The 24,663-nt window shown below is 39.1% G+C and overlaps 1 protein-coding gene across 1 annotated transcript in view; it reads left to right on the plus strand.

Moving 5' to 3' along the window:
• LOC145356394 (splicing factor U2AF 65 kDa subunit-like) overlaps nucleotides 1–24,663 on the plus strand; it is a 45,458-nt gene that overhangs the window by 16,749 nt on the left and 4,046 nt on the right. Inside the window, exons 3-10 of the mRNA XM_080209084.1 lie at nucleotides 1,179–1,282; nucleotides 1,410–1,561; nucleotides 3,302–3,418; nucleotides 6,274–6,412; nucleotides 8,187–8,266; nucleotides 18,867–18,989; nucleotides 21,328–21,414; nucleotides 23,489–23,737. Coding sequence (XP_080065210.1) covers nucleotides 1,179–1,282; nucleotides 1,410–1,561; nucleotides 3,302–3,418; nucleotides 6,274–6,412; nucleotides 8,187–8,266; nucleotides 18,867–18,989; nucleotides 21,328–21,414; nucleotides 23,489–23,737 — 1,051 coding nt within the window. The remainder of the gene's footprint in view (nucleotides 1–1,178; nucleotides 1,283–1,409; nucleotides 1,562–3,301; nucleotides 3,419–6,273; nucleotides 6,413–8,186; nucleotides 8,267–18,866; nucleotides 18,990–21,327; nucleotides 21,415–23,488; nucleotides 23,738–24,663) is intronic.

Consider the following 24,663-nt stretch of genomic DNA (forward strand, 5'->3'; position numbering starts at 1 on the left):
TCAGAGGCTGCGTAGTCTTTGTGGAAATAGGTATTTTAGGTATGTAGAGGAATTACAGAAGACTCTGCCAGATAAAAGACTCAAGATAGTTGTTCAGTTTTTGAACAGGTAGTGGTTATGACTTCACCATCTTTCTGTACTGTTTGAGGATATCCAAGTAGGAAATGAAAGCTGTAGCCCTAAGGGAGAAAAAATTGAGTAAGTACAATTGAGGAACCAAGAGGACTGATACAACCCTCAGTGCAGCTGTTCTCATTGAAAAAGAGAACAAGTCAAGGTATTAGGAATTCTGGAGAAGAAATGGACCATCTGGCTAAAATCTATGGCAGAAGAACTCTGCAGGATAACCACATAGCACATTGTATTAAAACACTACTTACTTTTAAAAGCCATCTGCTTTTTATGAAAAGTAAAATCCATATAATGCACCAAATATAGATGAATCTATCTTACTCAACATAAGGTGCTATGCACACCAGAGATTCCATGATGCCAGCTTGCCTTTCCCTTGTAAGGTGCCCTCTGTTGATAGTTTTGCTGTTTCTCTGGGGCAGAGGTGTGCCAGGATAAGTTTAGAAGAATGAGGGGAGATCTCATTGAGACGTATAAGATGATGAATGGGATGGATAGGATAGAGGTGGAGAGACTCTTCCCGCTCAAAAAAGACAGTAGGACTAGGGGGCACAGCCTCAAGATAAAGGGGAGGCGGTTTAGAACGGAGTTGAGGAGGAACTTCTTCACTCAAAGGGTGGTGAATCTCTGGAATTCTCTGCCCGTTGAAGTGGTGGAGGCTGCCTCGCTAAATATTTTTAAGAAGCGGGTTGATGGGTTTTTGATAAGAGAGGGGATTAAGGGTTATGGGGAGAGGGCGGGAAAGTGGAACTGAGCCACAACAGATCAGCCATGATCTTATTGAATGGCGGGGCAGGCTCGAAGGGCTAGATGGCCTACTCCTGCTCCTATTTCTTATGTTCTTATTTATGTTGCTTGTAGGGCAGTCTCTCACTGGATTCAAGAAGTTTTTTTATGATCTACCCTTCTGTAGTATGTGATGAATTTTTCAAATCACAGATAAGTTATATCGCACCCAGATAGGATAATTTTTTGATACTTCAGTAGCATACATTTCTCTGTGAAAGCATTACATTTTGCAAGTTTTGTCTGCTTTCTTCCGACAGTCGGTCTCCCCGTCGCTCTCGCAGAAAGAAGCCCTACAGATACTGGGATGTGCCTCCTCCAGGCTTTGAGCACATTACCCCAATGCAGTACAAGGCAATGCAAGGTAGATTCTTCCAATTTATTATGTTGCATTTAGTGAGAATTAGATCTGGCTGTTGTAGTGTTGCTGTTCAGGGAACATATCCATATTGCACTAAGAAAAAGAATCTGTCTCCCTCTGTTTTCCTTAGCTGCCGGTCAGATCCCTGCTACAGCACTGTTGGCGACTTCCACAGTAGGTGGTGTGACGATCACACCAACACAGGTTCCTATCATTGGGAGCCAAATGACCAGGCAAGCCAGACGACTGTATGTTGGTAACATACCCTTTGGTGTCACAGAGGCAAGTGCAAAGTTTCGAAATGTATTTTATTGTCCTTGTGTTGGTTTGACTTAATGACACAACAAAAACCAATCTAATTAAAAAGATTGAAAGAAAAGATTGGGTAGATGGGTCAAAGCACTGGAAATTCTAGAGAAGAAATGGGTCATCTAGCTAAAAATGATTGTGTGCTTGCCTTTCCACTTTCAAAATGAATGGTGGGACAGATAGTAGATACTGTGTTTCAGGGTTACAAACACAGGAGTTGGAAAATCCCAGTCTGTACTAGTTTGCAGCTAAGAAGGAGAATAAAGATTATGCTTGATGGTTTCCTGAATTTATTGGGTTAAAATTGGATGAAAATGTGTAACAATTAAAAACCATTGCAAACAAAGGAAGATGTGCATTCTTATAGTGCCTTTCATGACTTCAGGACATCTCAACATACTTTCTTTTGAACTTCAATCGCTGTTGTAATGTGGAAACGTAACTGCTGATTTGTACACAGTGAAGTATTCTTTGTGAGATAAATGTCTGTCAGGGCGCAAGATTAATTTCCCTGTTCTTCAGATAGTGCCATGGGATCTTTTGCATCCAGTTGATGGTGGCAAAGCTTCAGATCAGCAACTCCTCATCCAAAAGCCAATGGCTGTAATGTCACAGCACTCTTAGTATGGCATTGCATTGTCAGCCTCGATTCCTTGCTCAAGTCTCAAGTCAGGTTTGAATCTATGTTAGCTCAGATGTGTGTTACTATTGAGCAAAGGCTTACACTTGGAGAGGAAGGTGGAAACAATAATAGATATAAAGAAGGAATTCCAAAGTATGCAGCCAGCGCTGCCTGAAGACATAACTAAGACAAAAAGTTGGGACAGAGACGGAGGGGTGAAGAGTTCAAACCATGGACGAGTTTAGAGTTGTGGAGAAACAAGGCCAGAAAGGGAATAAGAAATTTTAAATGAAGCCTTAGCATGCCAGAAATCGGGTGTAAGCAGAATTAGCAAAGTATGGAGGTTGCTATATCCTCCATGGGTCAGTGTCTTAATAATTCTGTCTTCAAAAAGTTATTGCTGTGTTGTTTATGGGAATAAGATGTGTGGGGATTAACAGCATCTAAAGACAGTATTAATAATTCTATTTAACTGTTTACAAGCATGGAGCTTTTTGGATTTTGTAACATTTTTGGCTGCCCCCGCCCCCCAAAAAATTTAATGGGTCAGTGTGCCGTGCAATGTGACACTGAGCTGATTAGAATTGATATTTAAATCTTTAGGCTCAATAATGTAAAATTTAGCTGTGGTTTATTTTATGATTGCTGTACAACCCTTGCCGGAAGTGAAGTGAGCATGTGTCTGTTGCCAGCATTCATTCTCTGATCAGATAGACCTTTCAATGCTCAGAGCCAAGGTGAACACATGGAAATCAGTCATAAAACCATATATAAATTTTCCCCCATAGCATCTTTGATAAGGTAGAGAGACAGGAACAACAATTTGAGCTGTTTTTATGATTTTTTTATAAATAGCAATGCCTTCCTCTCCCAGCCATAATCATTTGTGTAACATGTTTGCAGATTGTCAGAAAAACCAACTTTGATAATGGTTCTTGTGTAGGTAGAATTGTATGAGTTTAATGGAAAACTGAGCTGTTACCTGCTGTCTTTTTAAGCATGTCAGTATGGGGAAAAGTGCATGCGTTTGTGATACAGTGGTGCTCAATTTCAGATTTTAAAGTGTCTATGAATACCCTTTATTCCCTTAGGAAGCCATGGCAGATTTCTTTAATGCTCAGATGCGCCTTGCTGGGTTGTCGCAGGCTCCAGGGAACCCTGTACTGGCTGTGCAAATCAACCAAGATAAAAACTTTGCTTTTCTCGAGGTAAGCCTGTGTCCTCAATTTCTATCCAATTATTTCTGAAACAAATATTTGTCCAGCCGCCTTTGAAGGGCAAGTTGTTGGATGCTTGGACTGAATAGAAAATGTGTGCTAGTCCAGGGATCATTGATAAAGATCCTATTTTGAAGTGAAGAATTGCCATCAAATGGATAGTTCCTTGTGCACTGCCTTTGGTTAATCCTTCTGAAGGCATGTGCATATCAAAATATAGAATAATATTTATTTGAAAAGTTAAAACCGTAATCTAATTGAATGGTTAAACTGAATTTGAGCTTGACAGTGTAGGCCATAATTGGGCATGTCATTAAACATGCATGCGTTAATTACGGGAAGAAAATCTATAACTGATGAGAAGAATATTTGAATTATTAACAGTTGTTGAAGAAGTGCATTGTATTTTCTGCCTCTTAGCTAACTGCTTACAAAATGACCCTGTAGTTTTTTTTTAAATTCTTATGTAAGAATTTCACTATTATCTGCCTTTAGTTGCTTAGGTTGTGTACATGTTTCCATTGGAGAGGGTAGACAGATGATCTGCTTCCAAGTCTGGCAGTTGTTACAATTATGGGATTTATAACGATGTTATATTTTGAGACCCTGTCTCTAATTTAAGGTAAAATGAAAGGACAGAAATGACCTGTACTTTGCATCAGTATTCACAAAGGAGAAGAATGCGGTGAATGTAGAAAGGAGGATGTTGACATTCTAGGACATTTGAGATAAAAGGGGAGAAGAAGGTATTGGAGGTTTTGAAAAAACATTAAAGTATACAAGTCCTCAGAGCAGATAGGCGGAGAGACAGAGACGAGAGAAGAAATTGCTGAGGCCTTGGCCAAAATCTTTGTATCCTCTTTAGTCAAGAGCAGGGTACCAGAGGATTGGAGAGTAGCTAACGTTGTCTGTTCTGTCCTTTTTAAATAGAAGAACAATTGAGAAATTATAGGCCTGTGAGCCTTACATCAGTGGTGGGAAAATTATTGGAAAACGTTCTTAGGGACAAGATAGACTTAATAGCCATAGGTGGCATGGTTTTGTGAAGGGGAGGTTGTGTCTCACAAACTTGATTGAGTTCTTTTGAGGAAAAAAGTGACCAGGGCAGTGGATGTTGTATACATGGATTTTAGTAAAGCCTTCAATAAGGTTCCTCATGGCAGGCTGATATAGAAGTCATCTGGGATCTGAGGTGAGCTGGTAAGATGGATACAAAATGGCTTGAGTGTAGAAAGCGGACAGTGGCAGTGGAAGGGTACTTTTCAACTGCAGGTTTGTGGCAAGCAGTATTTCACAAGGATCAGTGCTGGGGTCTCTTGTTTGAAATATATATAAATGATTTGGAGGAAAACGTAGATGGTCTGATTAGTAAATTTGCAGATGATACAAAAATTTGGCGGGGGGGGTATTGGATAGTGAGGAGGATTGTCGGAGGATACAGCAAGATATAAATTGACTGGAGATGAGGTCTGAAAGATAGCAGAATTAACTCGGGCACATGTGAGGTGATGGATTTGGAAGGACTACTGCAAAAGGAAAGTATGCAGTAAATAGTAGAGCCCTTAGAAATATTAGTATACAGAGGGATCTAGGCACACAGATCCACAGTTTCGTGAAGGTGGTGTTTGATTGTTAAAGATTAAAGGGGGCGGGGATTTTTTCCTGGGAAGAAGGTGTTAAAACTTTTGAGGCATTGGCACAGCCTGCGTGCTCCTATTCAGCTTGAGTCTCAACTTCCAAAAAAGTGTTGAGAATGTTGAGTTGTAAAAAAAAATCTGCAATTAAGAATCGAACAATGACCATGAAACCATTGTCGATTGTTGTAAAAACCCATCTGATTCACTAATATCTGCTTTCTTTACCTTGCCTAACCTTAATCTGACTCCAGAGCCAGAGCAATGTGGTTGATTCTCCTTGGGCAAATAGGACTGGGCAATAAATGCTGGCCAACCAGTGACACCCATGTCCCACAAATGAATTTTTTTTTAAAAAGTTGTGCTTTAAACTGTACATTTATTTCCAGGGATGAGGTGCAGGGGGGTGTGGTTAATCAACATTTCTTCTTGTGAATCACATTTGTCCATTGCCACGGAGATGGATTTTGGGTGATATCCCTGAAAACCTGAAACAAAGTTAGCCTGCAGAATCTGGGAGAGGGAAGGGAGCTACAAATTGCAAGATGTTGTGGTTCACCAAGCCGGAATGTGGATGGGAGCTTGTGTTAGGTAGGATTAAAAAGACAATTTGTGAGGACTTAAAATTAGGCTAGTAGATTCGTATAGCTTAAGCTAGAAAGAGAAAACTTAACTGTGAAAGACAGCCCTGCGATTAAAAGTTCCCAGTTTGAGAGAGAAAAAAAAATAGAAATAAACCCTCACTACAATTTACCTTAGACTGGTAGCATGAGAATTGAATGTCTACTTAAAGGACAGTGTAAATTATATCTATGAAGTGTGTTTATGGGTGTGCTAAATGTTTGGTCAGTAGTGCTTTTTAGTCTTTTGTTAGAGTAACATGAAATTTTGGGTCATCCTTTCAGCTGTTAACTGGGACGTTCAAATTTCTTTCAAAGTTATTGGCCTCTTAAAGCAATTATAACAGTGTTGGTTTTGAATTGTTATGCAAGGAGCGGTTGAATTTCCCCTCCCTGTGTGAAAGTTGCATCTTATTTAAATCTTGCCAGAGGACAGAGCTGCTGCTACAGCTTTGCCTTGAGTTTTGATTCATTTAAGACCAGTTCCCCTAAAAGCACTTAAGCATTTTATGGGTCTGGTTAATTGTCTGTTTGCTCTGCCTTTTTTAAAATATAGTATCTTTAATATTCTTCTATTGGTCTTTCTTCCTAGTTCCGTTCAGTTGATGAAACGACACAAGCCATGGCATTCGATGGCATCATCTTCCAGGGTCAGTCTTTGAAGATCCGACGTCCCCACGATTACCAACCTCTGCCAGGCATGTCTGAGCAACCTTCTTTCCATGTTCCAGGTCCGTCAAAAAATGCAACATCTGTGTGCTGGACTTCCTTTGCAGGTTTAAGTATACTGCATGCATCAGATGTAATGTCAGGTCACCAAAATGTTATTCATATCAGCTATTTGTTGACTAAAATTTTTTTTAAAACTATATATTTAAACATCTACAAAAACAAAATTGAAAACAAAATGCAGATACTATTTCAAACAAAATGCAAGGAAAGTCAGTGTCAGAACACGCACAGCAGAATTGTAATTCTGTGGCTGAAAAACTCAGGGTGACTATCTGACTCGGAATGTGTGAACACTCTGAGTTGCAACCTGATCTGAGAACTATTATATTGACATCAGAAATGACGTTAAAATGGGTCAGAAAATATTGTACAATGCTATTCCTGTTACCTGAAGTAACTTCAAATATATGCTGGGGGGATGGTGGGGGAGGGGGGGGGGTGCGCGCGGGGTAGGGGGGTGCTGTTATTTCAAGTGGTGAAGAGTTAAGCTAAGATCTTCGAGTCTTGTCTTCCAAGGAAGCTGCTGACTCTGCCATCTTTCCATAGTGGAAGATGAACATTACATGTTCAAACTCATGTGCCTGCAACACTAGCAGCACTACAGTGTCACAACGTGTTAAAACATTTGACTTAGATAAGTGAATGTGCATCTTTAGCTTAAGCAGAAGCTTGGCAATTGTTTCACTAAAGCCCCTATTACTTTGTTATATTAGATGTTGTAATATTAAGCAGAAAGTAAATTGAGCAGAGATTCAGTAATGATAGTCAATGGGTTCAGATAATGTTTAAACATAAAATTCATTGGCTTCCATTATTTAAGGTTTGAAATTTGGAAACAAAATGCTACTTTAGCTCTTGTTGGGCATGGGGTGGTGGAGGAAATACACTTTATGAAAAGAATTCACCTTCACTTTGCTCTTTTTCTCTTTTTTGTTTTTTTTTCCTCTTGCCTTTTGAACATTTATTTTTTCCTGTTTCCTTTTGACATTTTCTCAATTTTTTTCTTCATTTTAATCTCTTCCATCCTCACCGGTTCTTAATCCCTGCAACTATTAAAAGTTCACTCACTTGTGGATTTTGGAAACCTGCAGAGTCTTTATGTTCCGGTTTGGAGCAGCTGGCGCAGCAAGATTCTACGCCAGCCTGGGAACGTGCGCATGTGACTAGGGCCACATTCGCAACACTGTAAGTCAGAAGGTTTTACCAGTTACGCTTCTGCTTTCCTCTGACCCATATGTGGCTTGCTTTTTTTTAAACGAGGGGTGAGTTCATTCAAATTAAGGTACAGGAAGAAACTTCCAACATATAATGTTTTCCTAAGTGTTCTATATATATATATTTATCTTTTGTTCTCGGAGACAAAATATAATTAAGGTCCATTATCTGAACCCTTCCTTTGTCCCCTCCACAAATTTAAGATGGCTCGAGTCCCGGTGGTGGCACACATCATCCATAAGCATGATGGCATCGTCAAGTCTGCAGTTACACTCACATACCACAAGGAAACAGATCATCTTACTTCTAGGATATAGTTTCTGTGTATCTCATTGCAACATGTCTTCCTACCCATTAAATAGAAATCGCCACAGTGATTCAGACATTCTGAATCCCTTGCCTACCTCCCACCATGAGGTAAAATGTTTTGTGTGATCCTGATATTTTTCCTTCCTTGATTTTTTTTTGTTAAATGTGCAACATAATGACCCATAATCCCACTAGCTTTTAGTCCAGGATGTTTATATTGCCATGTTTGTTTCTCTTGTCTCTTTGTAGGTGTTGTCTCCACAGTGGTTCCGGATTCTCCACACAAGCTTTTCATTGGCGGTTTGCCCAATTACCTCAATGATGATCAGGTAGCTATGGATACAACCCACTCGGAGAAAGCTGACAAGTGTGGTCCTGCTCTTTCTCCTCATCAATTTCATATATCCAAAGCTGCATTGATTTATGCCACTGACCAAATACGGCAGGTCTGATAGTTGTGAAGCAGTTATTGACTGTTCAAGGTGTCAGCTTTCTCCAATGCAATTCCAAACTAATTTTTGAAGATGGCATTTTTTTTCTTTATCACTTACTGTTTTCAATGAACTAGTTAAATTGGACCAATCCTTATACTGAGGTGTTTTAAAATGAGATTTATGTATAAAATCCTTGTGAAAATCACTGAAGAAGGAACATCTATTGTTTTATGGTGAGGATGATGGGCGAATCGTATTGTTTCCTGTTTTGTAATCGATAATAGCGCATTTTTTCTTTTTTTTTGTCCCAATTTCTCCCCAAATCATTTTTTTTAATGTGAAAATGCTTGTGTGAAAATGCTGATCTAATAAAATGGCTGGTGTAGAATATGTTACTTAACATATAGAGTCACCATTTTTGCTCAAGCAAATTTCACTAGCTTCCTTTTTTAGCAAGGGAGTTAGCAACTCAAGCTGCTGAAGGGTGACAAAATGTCTTAAAGATCCAGATCTGCAATACCAGCATCACAAACAAAACAAAAAAGTGAAATCCATTCCGTAGCAACATTAATGGAAGATATTTTGCATCTTAAGAGGGCCTTTCCTTCCCCTTTGCAGAAATTTGGGTTTTTTTTACTTTAGGACTCCTGAGTTTGGCTTTGTTTTCCATTTCAGCATTTCAATTATTTGTAAATTAGTGCAGGTATTTTGAATCGTAGAACTTTCAGTTTTCAAACATGGCCTATTTTTCCAGTGGTAAAGCTTTTCGTTTTTAGCCCCATTTTCTTTTCACAGCAGTTCAGTTTTTACAGGTTTTTAGATTCCTAAACCGTTCGGCACTTTAAGGTGAGATGCAATTACAGTCAATTTCTTTACTACCTTATGATATGTAGTATTAAAAACAAATTGATAAATTTGTATAGTTTGAGCTTGGTTTTACTATAAAATTGCCCTGGAAGGATCATATCAGGTTGGCTTATTATTTTTATAAAATGGTCTTGATCTGTATTTTTTTTTGTTAAACTAAAGAGGTGGTTGGCGGGCACACAAATTTTGGGCTACAACTTAACTGTTGGATCCACTTGTACGTACAGTACTGACCAATACGCAGTTTTTATTTTCCAATTTTTAAAAAATACATCATTGGCTTTAAATGTCTTCTGAATCTTTCCTCCCCCAGACTGGACTATCTGCAAGTAAGTTTCCTAAAGATGAAACACAAAAAATTTTGAACAATCTGAAAGAATAATTTAATGCATGCCTGAAGCACTAGACTTCAACTGTTGTAAGTAAATTCAAAGCAAAAAATAAAACTACTCCAGTGGCCGTACAGATTGGCAAATTAATTATAACCACTGGTTATAAACCGATGATTTGAGATGTTCTTGGGAAAACTCAACTTTAATTAAGTTCTTGTAGAAGTTATTGAGGTTTGCACTGTGACTGCATTATTTAAAACAAACTTTGAATTTACTTTTCCATCTGTAAGTACTGGATCGCTGTTAATTTTGAGCCCTGATTTATGTGCCTTGCATGAATAAATTAATTCATTTTACTGGATAGTTCAATTCTCACTTTAATAGTTAATAGCAAACCTTTGCTTAAAGTGCAATTTCACTTCTTAATTCTATGCTAAATATTTAATAGATTCCAAATGTTAAAAACATGATATGATCCTTGGCAACACTTTATTTAATTTCTGTAGCTATCTATATTAGCTATCTTAACACTCACCTAAAACTGGGAAGGGGAAGCAATTGGAGAAATTGATATTAATCTGTAATTGATATTCAGCATTAGAAAATCTGGAATGCACGGTTTAATGAGAACAGGGAGTTTTGTTTTCTAATTCTAAATTTGTGAGCCAGTGTTATACTGACTCCTTCCTTTGTAGTCACTGCTGGTTGATACTCATGGCTCTTTCATTTTTGTTCCCCCACTTTGTCCCCAGCTAGGGGCCTGTAAGATCGTAAGTCTTGGCGCATAGTTTGTTCAGTAGTACTGATCTACTGCTGCCATGCCAACCTGTAAGACAAGGCAAGTAAGAGCTCATGTCCCGCACTCGGATACCCTTGGAGCCAGCTGCTCTGCTCTGCCCTCAACTCTAGGACCTGCCCAGCCTTTCTGGGAGCATTCGCTGGCTTTGAGGGTAGACCTAAAACAAAGAGAAAACAAATATAAACTTGTTTTTGGTACAAATGAATAAACCACTTTAAGTAGTGGTGTAAGTAGTCCATATAGACCTATGATATGTGTCTGTAGGAGGTAAGACTTTTTTTTTTCCCTTTTTTTTCCAACTTTTCATATAGTCAAGGATTATTGGGAGAGATCTTTGAGCCTATAGTTCCTCAATTGCCTTTATTAACCCCTTGAGAACCACATTTATTTTATGCTGTTTGATTAGTAAGAATGTATTCATTGCTTTCCAATCACTTTGAATCCTTAAAATATCAATGTTTGGAAACCATACAAACATTTCTTCATCTACAAATAATACCATATAATTGAATAGGTGCAGATTGTCCTCAATGGGTTAATTTGAAGGCTGAAGACACTTCAATATGCTTGTACGTTTAGAAAAATAACCTATGTCTGGAGTCCAGAGTTCTGAAAAATATACCTGGATTCTGTTGGTATTTTGGATACAGGATCCACAAGATATGTGAACCCAAGTACAAGATGGGAGCTCAAGTGTGTGAATCCTAGTTAAAGGAATGCCTGATAAATGTTTGAATCCCTGTGCTCTCAACAGATTCAAAACAAATAAAGCCAAGCTTTAATGTACGCTTTGGGATAACACGTTTCTTGAAATTTCTGGCAATTTACATACTGGTTTTGTAATTATCTTGCCCCTTAATTTCAAGTCTTTCTTCAAGAATTAAAGCAAAGGTGACAGCCCTCTTGTTATCATGTAGTTTTATTAAATGAAATTGAAGTAGTAATCCCTCGTCCATGACCATTTTCTTTGATCATGTAAATTTTAAAATATAAGCTGGACAATTATGAAGAAACTTCCCTTAAAGGTTGTCTCTGGTTCTGGATCAATGATCATGTAGAAGGGAGATCCCTTCTTTTCAAAAGAAGCAAAGAGCTTGTATGTGTGCAGTGATTGCCGGTTGGCACTTCCAAGTATTGTGCTCTTTCTCAGTAGTGTCAAAGTCACCAATGCGGAAAGCAGTTTGGCAGCTTAAGCAGTAGAGGTGTCTGTATTCTAGTGGCTGTTTCCTAGTAGTCATCAACTAGTGGGAACCATATCAAAGGACACGTTTGCAAGGAAATTATAATGGTGCAAAAACTTAAGTGTAGTGATAAAAGGGGAGTTTACACTCTGAACCTATATTTGGATAATTAAAGGGCAGAGAGGGCGAAGAGTGCAGGATAGTTTTCTTGATCCATATGTTTCTGGCCCATAAAGAAGGATTTGATTTTGGAGAATAAACGTACTAACATTTGGGCAATAGTGATCACTGCATCATGTTTTAGATTAGCTATAGAAAGGTCCAGGAACAATCTATAGTGAAATCACTTAATTGGAGGAAGGCCAATTTCAGTGGGATGCAAGTAGCTTTGATTCACTTAAATTGGACACGAGATTCACAGGCAAAATTGTAATGCAATAACAGGCTGCCTATAAAGAGACTTTAAGCTGATAGAATGGGCAGGTACGTGGCAGATTAAATTTAATGGCGAGAAGTATGAAATGGTGCATTTTGGTAGCAAGATCAAGAAGATTCAATATAAATTAAAGGGTATAATTCTAAAGTGCAGAAACAGTGATCTGAGGGGTATATGCACAAATCATTAAAGGTGGTTAGATGGGCTGAGAAAGCAGTTGAAATGCATACAGGATCCTGAACTACTTCACTAGAGCTATACATAACTCATGATGAACCTATAGAACATTGGTTTGGCTCAACTATCGTATTGTGCCCAATACAAGGCTTTAGGAAGGATGTGAGATTTTAGAGAACCTGCACAAAATAAAGCTTTGAGAATGATTCCAGGAATATGAGATTTTAATTATGTGGATAGATTGGAGAAGCTGGGGTTGGTCCTCTTTCAAGAGTTTATATGTTTATTTATTAATGTCACAAGTAGGCGTACATTAACATGCAATGAAGCTACTCTGAAAATGCCCTAGTTGCCACGCTTTCACGCCTGTTTGGATACACTGAGGGGTAGTTTAGCATGGTCAATGCACCTAACCAGCATGTCTTTCGGACTGTGGGAGAAACCAAGCACTTGGAGGAAACCCATGTGGGGAATGTACAGACAGTGACCCAAGCCGTGAATCAAACCCAGGTCCCTGGCACTGTGAGGCAGCAGTGTTAACCATTGTGCAACTGTGCTGCAGAACATTAAGAGAAGTATTCAAAATCATGAGGGATCCAGCTAGAGTAGAAACTGTTTGGGAGAAACTGTTCTCATCGAAAGGGTTGGAGTGACTGGAAAATGAAGAATAGAGACATGAATTTTCTTTAATGCAGCAATTCGTTATAAACTGGAATACAGTGCCTGAGCATGTGGTGCAGGCAGTTTTGTTCATGGCTTTCTAAAAAGGTTTGGATAAGCACTTGATGGGCAAGTGAGTGGAAATGGCTGAGTTGCTGTTACAAAGAGTTAGCACAGATACAATTGGCTGAATGACCTCTCTGCACTCTGATTCTAGAGGACTTTCATGCAGATTGTTCAGTTTTTTTTTGGCCTGTCTGGTAGACAGAACATGTCTGCTTGGGTTAACTGTTTCATGTTGGAAGAAGGGTGGGAGTGATGTATGCAAGTCCATCTGCCATCAGAAGGTTACATAAGAAACAAGAGTAGGCCATTCAGCCCCTCAAGCCTGCTCTGCCATTCATTACAATCATAGCTGATCTGTTTGTTTCAGATTGCACATTCCCACCTACCCCAGTAACCTTTGATTTTCTTGCCAAACAAGAGGTTATCTACTTGTGCCTTAAAAATGTTAAGTGATCCGCTTCCACCGCCTTCTGAGATAGAGTTCCAAATTCACACAACCCTTCAAGGAAAAAAAAATTCTCTCCATCTCTGTCCTCAAAGGGTGACCCTAATTTTAAAGCAATATCCTGAGTTCTGCCCCACAAGAGGAAACTTCTTTTCCACATCCACCTATTCAGAATGTTATACTTCAATCAAGTCATTCTCACTCTCCTAAACTCCAGTTTAAACAAACCCAGTCTGCCCAAGCGTTCTTGTAAGACAATGTGTTCATCCCAGGTATTAATCTAGTAAACCTCTGAATTGCATCCAAATGCACTTACATCCTTAAATAAGACGACCAGACTTGCACACAATATTCGAGATGTGGTCTCACCAATGCCATGTATAACTGAAGCATAACGTCCTTTCTTTTATGTTCAATTCTTCTCGTAATGAAGGATTATTACTTGCTGTATCTGCATACTAATTTTTTGCGACTCATTCACTAGAGCACCTAGATCCACTGCACCTTGGAACTCTGCAGCTGCTCTCTGTTTGACTAATACTCTGCCTTTTCTGGCAAAATTGACAATGTCACATTTGTCCACGTTATACTCATTTGGCCAGATTTTTGTACACTCAATATTATCCGTGTCCCTTTTGTAGCCTCATTAGATCCTCTTCACAATTTACTTTTGTACCCATCTTTGTTTCATCAGAAAATTTAGCAACTAGACCTTCATTCCCTTCATCCAAATCATTTATATAAATGGTAAAAAGTTGAGGCCCCAGCACAGATCCCTGTAGCACACCACTCCTCATATTATTCATTGCATCCTTCATAGCAGAAAAAGATCCATTTATGCCAACTGTTTGCTATTAGCTAGCCAGTCTTAAATCCATGTCAATATGTTGCCCTTCATACCATAAGCTTTCATTTTATTCAAGAATTTTTTCATGTGACTCCTTATGAAATGCCTCCTAGAAATCTAAGTACTGTTTATCCAGTGGTTCCCCTTTATCTACAACACATGTGACTCCTTCAAAGAGTGACAAATTGGTTAAACATGATTTCCCTTTCACGAAGCCATGTTGACTCTGCCTGATTGTCTTGACTTTTTTCCAAGTGGCCTAATACCTTTGATAATGGTCTTTAACAGTTCCCGTGTGATGGATGTTAGGTTAACTGGCCTAGTGTTCCATTTTTTTTCTGTCTCCGTGCCTTTTTATATAAGAGTTACATTTTCTATCTTCCATCTAGTGGAACCTTCCTTGAATCTAGGGAATTTGGTTTTAATTTTCCAAATGTGTCAACTATCTCACGAGCCACTTTTTTCAAGACATTTGAGTGAAATCCATCTGGAATTTGTCAGCCTGCAAATCTAACAACTTGCTCAATACCGCTTCCTTAGTGTTTGTAATTTTCTTGTTCCTTCCTACCTTCCATTTCCTAGTTCACAGCAATTTCTGAGATGTTACTTGTGTCCTCTATAGGTGAGAAAAACCCATTTAATTCATCCACCATAGCCCTTTTCTCCATTACCAATTCCCCAGATGCACTTTCTGTGGGATCAATGCTCACTTTGCTAACTTTTCTCTTATTTAAACATCTATGGAAACCCTTGCTGTCCATTTTTATATTGCTGGTTAACTTTCTCTCATGCTCTAATTTATCCTTCTTTATCAACCTTTTTGTCATTCTTTTCTGACCTGCCACTCGTCTTTGTGCAAATATGCTTTTTCCTTTAAGTTTAATACAGTCGTTAACTTTTTTTAGTTTCTTATTCAACTGTAAACATAATAATTTTCCCAGGTTCTTTTCCTTGGTATGACAAACCAAAGGATAGGAGTTAACTCAAATTCACTTTAACAAAACAATTCTCTTTATTCAGTATTTTAGGTACCAGTACTTGAACTCACATTAGTTGCAGCACTTTAACTCATTTAACTTCAAGCTTTTGACTGAAAATTAATGCTACCGGTTTGAGCAAATTGGCCTGGCTGCTCTCTGGTATAGATATTCCCTCATGGTTCTTTGTCTTCTCTGAAGATTGTCTTCAAGGCAGACTTTGTGATGGAGTCTTTGCTGAAGACAAAGACTTAAAGTATATCTTAAACTTCTCACATTCTTCCAGCATATTCTCTGGCACTCAGTCAATGATAGCACTGGAAACTGATCAGTGTTCAATTATAGACAAAGGAGTTACTCAGAAACAACTCCCAAATGTTTATACCAAGCTGCATGTAAGGCATATAGTCTCATCGTGTAAGGTAACAGTGGCTCCAGGGTGTCTACCATAGTCCAAACAATCATCCTTATTGTGTCAACACAGGAAAGTATCCAGTCACATTTCACAGGATAGTTCATGACTTGCTAACCTGCACGGTGTTTAATTATAACCAGACCAAAATTTCCAGCTTGCAGGATTCTCTTTGTTATTGTTGCCCTCACTGGTGCTGTCGGCTACCTAGCCACAAGGTAACTGCAGATGATGGGCCTTCTGTTTGAAATCTATCTTCTGCATTGGAATGTCTATTCAGTATATTCTGAAATATCCCTCTAAATGTCTGCCAGTGATCTATCCTTTAAGCATATTTGCCAGTTCGTTCTAGTTAGTTCTGCTTTCATGCCCTCACAATTGCTCTTATTTAAGCTTAAAATACTAGCCTTGAACGCACTTTTCTCTCCCTTAAACTGAATGTAAAATTCAATCATATTATGATCACTACTACCAAGGGCTGCCTTCACTGAGGTTAGCAATTAATCCCATTGCACAATACCGAGTTTAACCTGTTCTCCATTAGGCTACAGGACATGTTGTTCTAAGAAACTATCCCAAAAGCACTCTGTTAGCTACTGATCTATGCTACCTTTACCCGTCTGATTTTTCCAGACTACGTGTAGATTAAAAGCCCTCTGATTATTGCAGTACCTTTGAGAAGCTCCCATTATCTCAAACCATGCAGTTATAATTAGGGGATTTCTCATCTTAACCGAACCTGCTTTTACATCCTGTTTTACTGAACTTGGGTCATCCCCCTCTCGTGTACTAACATCATCATTAATTAACAGACACATGCACACTATGTTTCCTGTCCTTTGTAAATGTCACCATAAATATTCAGGTCCTAACCTAAGTCACGGATGAAGTCCATCAGAGCCTTGTCAAGCCGTACCTCCATCAGTTTGCTGAGTACTGCTTGCCTAGTGATTGTACTTTCACCAAGTTTCTAGAATCATAGAAATCGTAAAAACCCTACAGTGCAGAAGGCCATTCGGCCCACAGTCTGCACCGACCGCAATCCCACCCAGGCCCTACTCCCATTATCCCTACATATTTACCCATTAATCCCTCTAACCTACGCATTTCACAACTCTAAGGGGCAATTTTTAGCATGGCCAGTCAACCTAACCTGCACATCTTTGGACTGTGGGAGGAAACTGGAGCACCTGGAGGAAACCCACACAGACACAAGGAGAATGTGCAAAACTCTACACAGACAGTGACCCAAGCCAGGAATCAAATCCAGGTCCCTGGAGCTGTGAAGCAGCAGTGCTAACCAGTGTGCTACCATGCCATCCTCTCCTTTCCACGTCCTGATTTACGGCTATAACTGGATTTTTAATACTTCTGTAGTCAGGACAGAAACAAAATATTAGTCCATTTCATCTGCCAATTTCTTATTATCTGCGATTAACTTCCCATTGTCACACTTCAGAGGGCCAACAATCACAGTACTTACTCTCTTTTTAAACACTAGTATAAGCTCTTACTGTTTTTTTGAGGAGCAGTCTTGACAGCTGTCACAGGTATAACTAGATAAAGGAGGTGGTTTGTTTCCTCCTGTGTGTCTACTCCATGGATATAAATGTGTGTAAACAACTGACATTAGAATAAAATTTTCAGTTTCTATTTCCCTTAAGAAAAATGTTGCCTTTTTTTACATTAAAATCTGGGTTTGCAAGCAGCTGGGGACAAGCAATCCAGTAAAACAGAACTCTGGCCTCCAGTCACACACTTTGGTGATCACATATTTATTTGTATGAATTCCAAAGGGATTATTCACCTATTTTAGTGTAAGTGCTTCAAAGTGTTGTCAGCATTTAATTTGGTGAAGTTGATAATGGTGTGGTTTAATGTTAAGAGTGTGAAGGAAGAAATTCACAACACTGGGGCCAGAAAGCAAATTGTTAGAAATATTTTTGATGGGCTTGGGTGCCAGGGTGATGCTTGAGATAGTATCCCCTGTTTGAACATTGCATGGTGTTTTAACACTTTCTGATGGTGTGTGGTACCAGTTGTTAATGGTATGCAAACTCTTTTAGTGGCATGGTCTAATGTAGACCTTGTTGGGTCATTCGCTGTCCAATTCCATTGTGTTTTTTAAAAATGCTTAAAAGTCCTTTTAAAGTTAATCCAGTCAGATCCTTGCTGTCCAAGTTGTTTGTAATTAGCGGATCAGTGCAAGTATAAGAACAGACCTACAGTCAGATTACATTTTATAAAAGGAATATCTTTGGTGAATTGTGCTTGCCTCTGACACCAAGATGTAGATCCTTGGTCCTTCCTCCTTCTCCTCTGTCTTCAATTCCACATTTTATCATCTGTGCTGTGAAAATCACTTCTGAGATTTAGCTAACTTGTATTTACATTAAGTAGCATTTTCCATTGCTACAGTAATCAAGTAGGTTTTCAAATTTGACAAACTAGATTATGTAAGATGAACGTGAAGGAACCTTTTTTAAACTAAGTGACTCTGTAGGATCATCTCTTAAATTTTGGGTGTCTCTTTCTAGCTTTGTTATATGGAGGCAAGAGGTGGCTGTTTTTTTTTCTACATTTGGATAGTTTTGTTTAAACTAGAAAATAAGGGAAGCTTTGATGGTGGCAAGTTGTTGCTGATGGGACCATTGGGGAAGGGGAGTGATTATACTGTGGGTTGTTGCTGACAAGCCCATTGGAGCTTTTCGTGTGTGGGAGGGATGGGGGGCCAGCCTGAATTTGGGCAAGAGATGGCCTCTGCTTTCTGACCTGACTTTGGAACTCCACTTACCTTCACTCTGAATCATGACCAAGACTGCCACCACTAACTGGGACCACACCCACTGGAGAGTACAGACATGATGAATTCAGACATCTGGACGAATAGCATCCTGGGAAGCTCAGACACAGGACAGAGCCAAATTCCGGGACCATCCCAATTGGATTCCCTGTTGAATTTGAAAGATTGGTATTCTGATGTGGATTAGTGTGTAGCAGTGCCTGGTGCTGACTGCTGCATGTTTAGCTGGAAATCTTTATTGACTAAAGGCCTGTTCTTAAACTTCAGACTGTCGCCATATAATTGAATTGCTTATGTTTAAAATCACATTGATTGTAAAAGGGATAGTTTATTGAATTGGCTCTTTCACCATTTTATGCACAGTACCTAAAGTATAGAGTTTTTAATTTCCAAACTCTAATAATTTGGGGAATTTGTACAGTATTTAATACTTCATTGTAACAGTTTTGAAGAATTACTCATTCAACGTTGCACTTTTGGTTTTTGTTTGCAGGTGAAAGAACTTCTGACTTCATTTGGCCCTCTTAAAGCTTTTAACCTTGTAAAGGACAGTGCAACATCTCTATCCAAAGGTTATGCCTTCTGTGAATATGTGGATGTCAATGTTACTGATCAGGTATGAGCAATTCTACATTATTGGAATTGGAAATAACATACTGAGTTCCTTTTGAATATCACTGATCCATAACAGGTCACTGAATATAATGGGATAGCATGTTTTGGATAAGTGAGCAATATCTTGTCAATTCATTGCCCAGTTGATAGTTTAACTGTTCCTGTGCCTTGGTTAACAGAGTATTTATGCTGCTTGTGCTGCAGGCCAGAAAAGGTGCAATGATAGAGTTTGTAATTTGATCTGATTGTTTTGGTAAAGTGACTATGTTGGTTTTTGGAGTGATAGAATTTAAATGACTGAGGGGAGGGTATTTGAGGATAACTAAGTCAACCAGAGGCAACCTTTTCCAAGTGGTAATAGGCCTAAAAAATGACGGGTAAAACCTGGGTGTATTGAATAAAAGGTAAGGAATGTACTTTGTGACATTTTTGAGTAAAAGATCATTGCGAATATCAAAATTTAAGTGGATTGGTAATGCTGCAGGTTGCCCACTTCTCATTCTGTTGTGCACTCGCTTTTGTCAGTTTGCTGTTTCTCCCTCTTTGGCTGCATCGAAAAAAGTTGCACTGTTTAGACCACTTCCTTTCTCTCTATCTTGCATTTGCTTTTTTGTTTTTTTTTTGTTTGCTGTGCTTCACTTTAATGTCATGGTCCCTATTTATTTTTCACATGTGGTTACTGGAGATCAGATGTTAATTGCATTGTCGCGGTATATTGTACACTGTCTCTTGCCTTGTTTTGCATGATGGGTGTCATGTGAATCCTTTCACATCACTTTTCTCGCTTTTGGTCAACACACTTGTGCTTCGACTGACTACACTCGGTAAGTTTGCATCAGTGCTGTCATACCTAACACTTAAAAAAAAGGTGGAAATCCTTACTTTGTAACTGTTACAAACCTAAAATGACCATTGATGCCAGTTTACTAAACTTGTGCAATCACAACTTTTCATGGCCTTGAACAAATGTGTAAAGAATCGGTGATAGCGTTCACGAATTGATCAAGGATTTTTCCAACATCGATTTCCAGTGGTGCTAGTGCTAACAGAACAAAAATGTTTAGGAATAAGAAATGGCAACTCGTTTCAACAAGCCAGTCCTGACTGGTAAACCAGCAGCAGTTCCAGAACATCAGCCTTCTAACCTGCTGCATGCAGTTTGTATGCTAAATGTACCATTGATGTAAATTAACATTTCTGTATGCAGAGCTGTTGATGACTACAGCCAGTAGTTTCCTTCTAAGGTCATGTGACTCACTGGGCAGCATGGGGGCACCGTGGTTAGCACTGCTATCTCATAGCATCAGGAATCAGGGTTCAATTCCCGGCCTGGTTCACTCTGTGTGGAGTCTGCACATTCTCCCCGTGTCTGTGTGGGCTTCGTCTGGGTGCTCCGGTTTCCGCTAACGGTCCAAAAGATGTGCTGGTTAGGTACATTGGCCATACTAAATTCTCCCTCAGTGTACCCGAACAGGTACCAGAGTCTGGCAACTAGGGGATTTTTATTAACTTCATTGCAGTGTTAATGTAAGCCTACCTGTGACTAATAAAACTTTAACTCATTAACTGAGCATGACATCTTACCGGTCATTCTCACTCTTGCACACTTTGCATTTATTGTCTCTGGTGATGGACTGAGAGCACATGGAGCAGTGGTGTCTCCTGAGGGCCGCAGGTAAGGGGGAAGTGGACCACTGTCCTGAAGATTACCTTAGTCGTTGGCTTCTAGGAGAGCTTGGTGACGGCCATCCTTTTGGTTCAAACAGCCTGGGATCACATTGCATCTCTGGTTGCAGGCTTAAACTTCTGTGGAGACCAACACTCAAGCCTGCAAACCATAAGCATGATGAGTTTCATCAGTTTTCTGCTGGGTCTCCACCAGGGGCTTCAGGTATGTCTACTTCCTACCAGCTGATCCTTGCAAAGTTGTGGAGAAGCCCACGGATTCAGTTGGCTGCTTTTTGATGGGTGTATAATGGAATGTCAGTAGGGAATTGGGATTCAAAATGGGGAGTTGGTAAAACCTAATCCATGCTGTTCTGTACTGTTATACAGCATATGTAACAATGTGCAATTTGTGTTGTTGTAGAATGTATTTAAATTGGCTGATATTGGGGATGATTTGTTTTATCCACTGAATAATGAAATCATAACTGGATTATAAAGAACATTGTTGCAGTTTGCTGCATGAAAGTCCACAAAGGAAGTCTTCCCCAGTTTGTGTGCTTGTGTTTTGAGTCTAGATAATATTGAACATTTGAAAATGATACAGTTCTTGGACAGTTTTCACCAAACATGCTTCTATCCTGCCTGTTCTGAATGATATGTGTTCTTTTTAGGCTATCGCAGGGTTGAATGGAATGCAGCTTGGGGATAAGAAGCTTATAGTGCAGAGGGCAAGCGTTGGTGCAAAGAATGCCAATCCGGTAACTAATTTCCATTTCCTTTGTCAATCTGACCTTCACATACTGCTAGGAAACTTCCCAGGCACAGAACAGCTATCTCCTTATATTTGTAAAATCTGCCCTCTTCCCCATCAAGTCTCTCCTCACGAATTTTTCAAATTCTACACTACTATATGTGATCTGTTTGCTACAGATGTACAGGGTTGAATAAAGGTTGTAGTTTCTCAAATAATTTCCACACGACTAATTCAGTTCATACTTACCAGTATCAAATTTTCTCGCCTTTAAAGAAATTTGACTTCTTGTTGGATTCAGATTTCAAATCCAATTATCAACCTAGCATATCTTTTTCAACCAAGTATCTACTTGTACATAAACTTTGGTCAGCAGGCTATTCAGTTGGTGAAAGACTATCACAATTGGAATTTATCCTGTCTTCCCTTGAACTCACGTGCACACTTCCAGTAGGGGAGTTGCTGGTTAGGAATGAGAAGTGGAACCCATCTTTTTCTCTTCACGAACACTGTATGCTGAAGCCAATTGGAGTATTCCTCCCATCACCTAGTCTGACTCAACATGCTGTGGAGATACATTCTGAGGGCTTTGGATCTGTGTGCTTCAGGTGTCCTTGCTGAATAAACTTGCCAAGGATTTTCTGTCTATGCGTTTCATGGCTGTGTCACCTACACTTGGCAAACACTTTCGGATAAGATAACCCTCTCACCACAGCAATATAGTTAGTAGTTGAATTGATGGTTTCTTGCCATGCTGTGGTAGGTCCTGAAAGTCATTCTGCAAACCATAAAGCAATGGGCATTTACAGCACAGAAGAAAGCAATTTACTTCATCATATTTATACTAGCTGTTTGCTAAAATAATCCAAAAAAATCATACAGCGTTGTCCCTTGAGTTTTACCTTTTTTTTTGAAAAAGCTGTGACCTCTGCCACTCTAAGTGATATTAGCATTTTCTGGGCTGCTAAATATGTTTACTTTGCTTGAGTTTGAAATTGTACTGCTCCTTTTAGAAAAAAAGTCAATCAGCTAGTGATACATCATTATAAGCTGGATATACAGTACTGTGCATCTCAGCTATTCATCCAGTTGATCCAGGCATGCAAATCCACCAAGAATAGTTTAGTAGTCATCGAGTTATTTCTGGCACAGGAGGAGCTGTTCGGACCATCAAGTTCATGTGCCATTTATACACATGAAATGAGAGGTGCTTTTTAACAGTTCACTGAGAATTAATTTGCCTTGGCTAAATCCCATAAATGTTGTACAAAGGTTTACCAGGAAAATACCAAGATTTAAGAACCTGGGGTTGGTTGGTTTCTTTTCAGCAGAGAAGGTTAAGTGATGACTTAAATTATCCAAAATTTCAGAGTTTTGATGGAGCAAGTAACATGAAAATAATTTCTTTGACAAGGAAAATAACTCCTCTAATGAGGACTTTTAACCAGATGTTGTGGAATTAAAATAATTGGCTAAAGAATGAGAGAGGAAATAAGATTTCTTTTTCAGTTATTAATGCTGTATTTAAAAAGGGGTTGATTCCATCTGAACTTTCAGAGGTCAGTAGGATATGTATTTATAGGGTTATCAGTAAAGAGCTAGCACAAATAGTTAGCCAAATTGTTGTCTTCTTTACTGTAAGAAGCTTCTCAGTTAGATTTAAATCTGCAGTGCATTTCCTTTATTTACCTCAATTGGAGTAGCCCTTTCACCTTTGTCTGATGTTGTCTTGGGCTTTGAGCACATTATCTAGGCTTGACATTCATCCCACTCTATGCAGTTGGGTTTTTATTTCACAAAATAGTTGCTAGTTTAGACTGTATGGCAATTAGCAAAGCTGTTGACCAATGGGATGCTGTTGGTTTTTTTTCTAGTGCCTGTCATCCTTTCTTTCATTACTTGTAGTTTTTCCTCCAGTGTTAGCAGTGATAATCAACTGCCGCGAGGATGACTTAGTTCAAACCTTTGAGGATGTAGGGGAACGTGATTATATTCCCATCCTTTTAAAGCTGTAATGTTGTGGGGTAGTAACTGATAAGCATTTAATTTGCAACAAATCCCATTTTTTTCCTCTGTTACAGAGTGCCATTATCCAAACACCAGTGACTGTGCAGGTACCGGGCCTTCCATCAATGCAAGCTCAGAACACAGGGATGCCCACTGATGTGTTGTGCCTGTTAAATATGGTGTCACCAGATGAACTTATTGACGATGAGGAGTATGAGGAAATCCTGGAGGACATTAGAGAGGAGTGTAGCAAATATGGGACTGTGAAATCCATTGAAATCCCACGACCACTGGATGGGCTAGAAGTGCCTGGCTGCGGCAAGGTAAATGACTGCGTTAGGTCAGAACAGATTAAAATCTCTAATTGATGAGCTGCTGTTGAAGTTGAATGTTTGAACCACTTAATCGTTCTATTACATTTGCCAGCTCGGTGTGTAACAAAGCTATGAGAAAATGGTTAAGTTTTAGTCAGTATTTGATCAGAATCTGTGGAACCTAATTTTTTATTTAGTTAATTCCCTCGTGGTAGCATTTCAACCATTTATATTTGGAGATGACTCTGATAGCAAAACCAAAGATTTCTTCAACATTAGTTAAAAATTGGTCGAACAAAATCAGGAATTTGAGGCTTCCAGAATATCACATCATTAATATAAACTCTGCTGTCCAGTTGGATTAGCTGATAAATTCTGGCCAACAAGGATTTGTGTTTATGTTGCTAATATCTCTTATGTTGCTAATATTGCTGCTCTTGGTTTCCATGTGGGGAGAGGGTGTGGAAGAACTGTAGCTGGAAACTACGTACATTGTATTATTGAGGGTAGATCTTGTGACTGTTCATACTCTAGTTGTAGATGAAAATAAGGTTCCCGATGACTGGCCTCTTTCTGTTTTTCCTCCACCCCCACAACAAACACCATTCCGATTGTACCCCCAGTCTAATAACATAACTAAGAGCAGAAAGCCAATAACAAACATACAAAATTATTTATGCTTTGTGCAGCAAGCTGTCTATTCTAAACAAATTACCAGGAAGTCTCAATCTTCTTGAATGAAGATTGAGTCTTCAGTAAATGAAGTGGACATTAATGCTCACAACAATTGCAGTTAGCAATAGGAAGTGCACTTAAAACTGGGGAAAATCGACTTTGCTGTTCAGTGGTGAAGCTGATAACTACAAAAATGGACAATTCAATCCTCAGGCCTTTTCCTGTGGTTCGAAGCAAGGGGAGTTTTTATTGCTGTGCTG

The sequence above is a fragment of the Carcharhinus amblyrhynchos genome, chromosome 21, assembly GCF_965287045.1.
Source record: "Carcharhinus amblyrhynchos chromosome 21, sCarAmb.v2.hapA, whole genome shotgun sequence".
Classification (NCBI taxonomy): domain Eukaryota; kingdom Metazoa; phylum Chordata; class Chondrichthyes; order Carcharhiniformes; family Carcharhinidae; genus Carcharhinus; species Carcharhinus amblyrhynchos.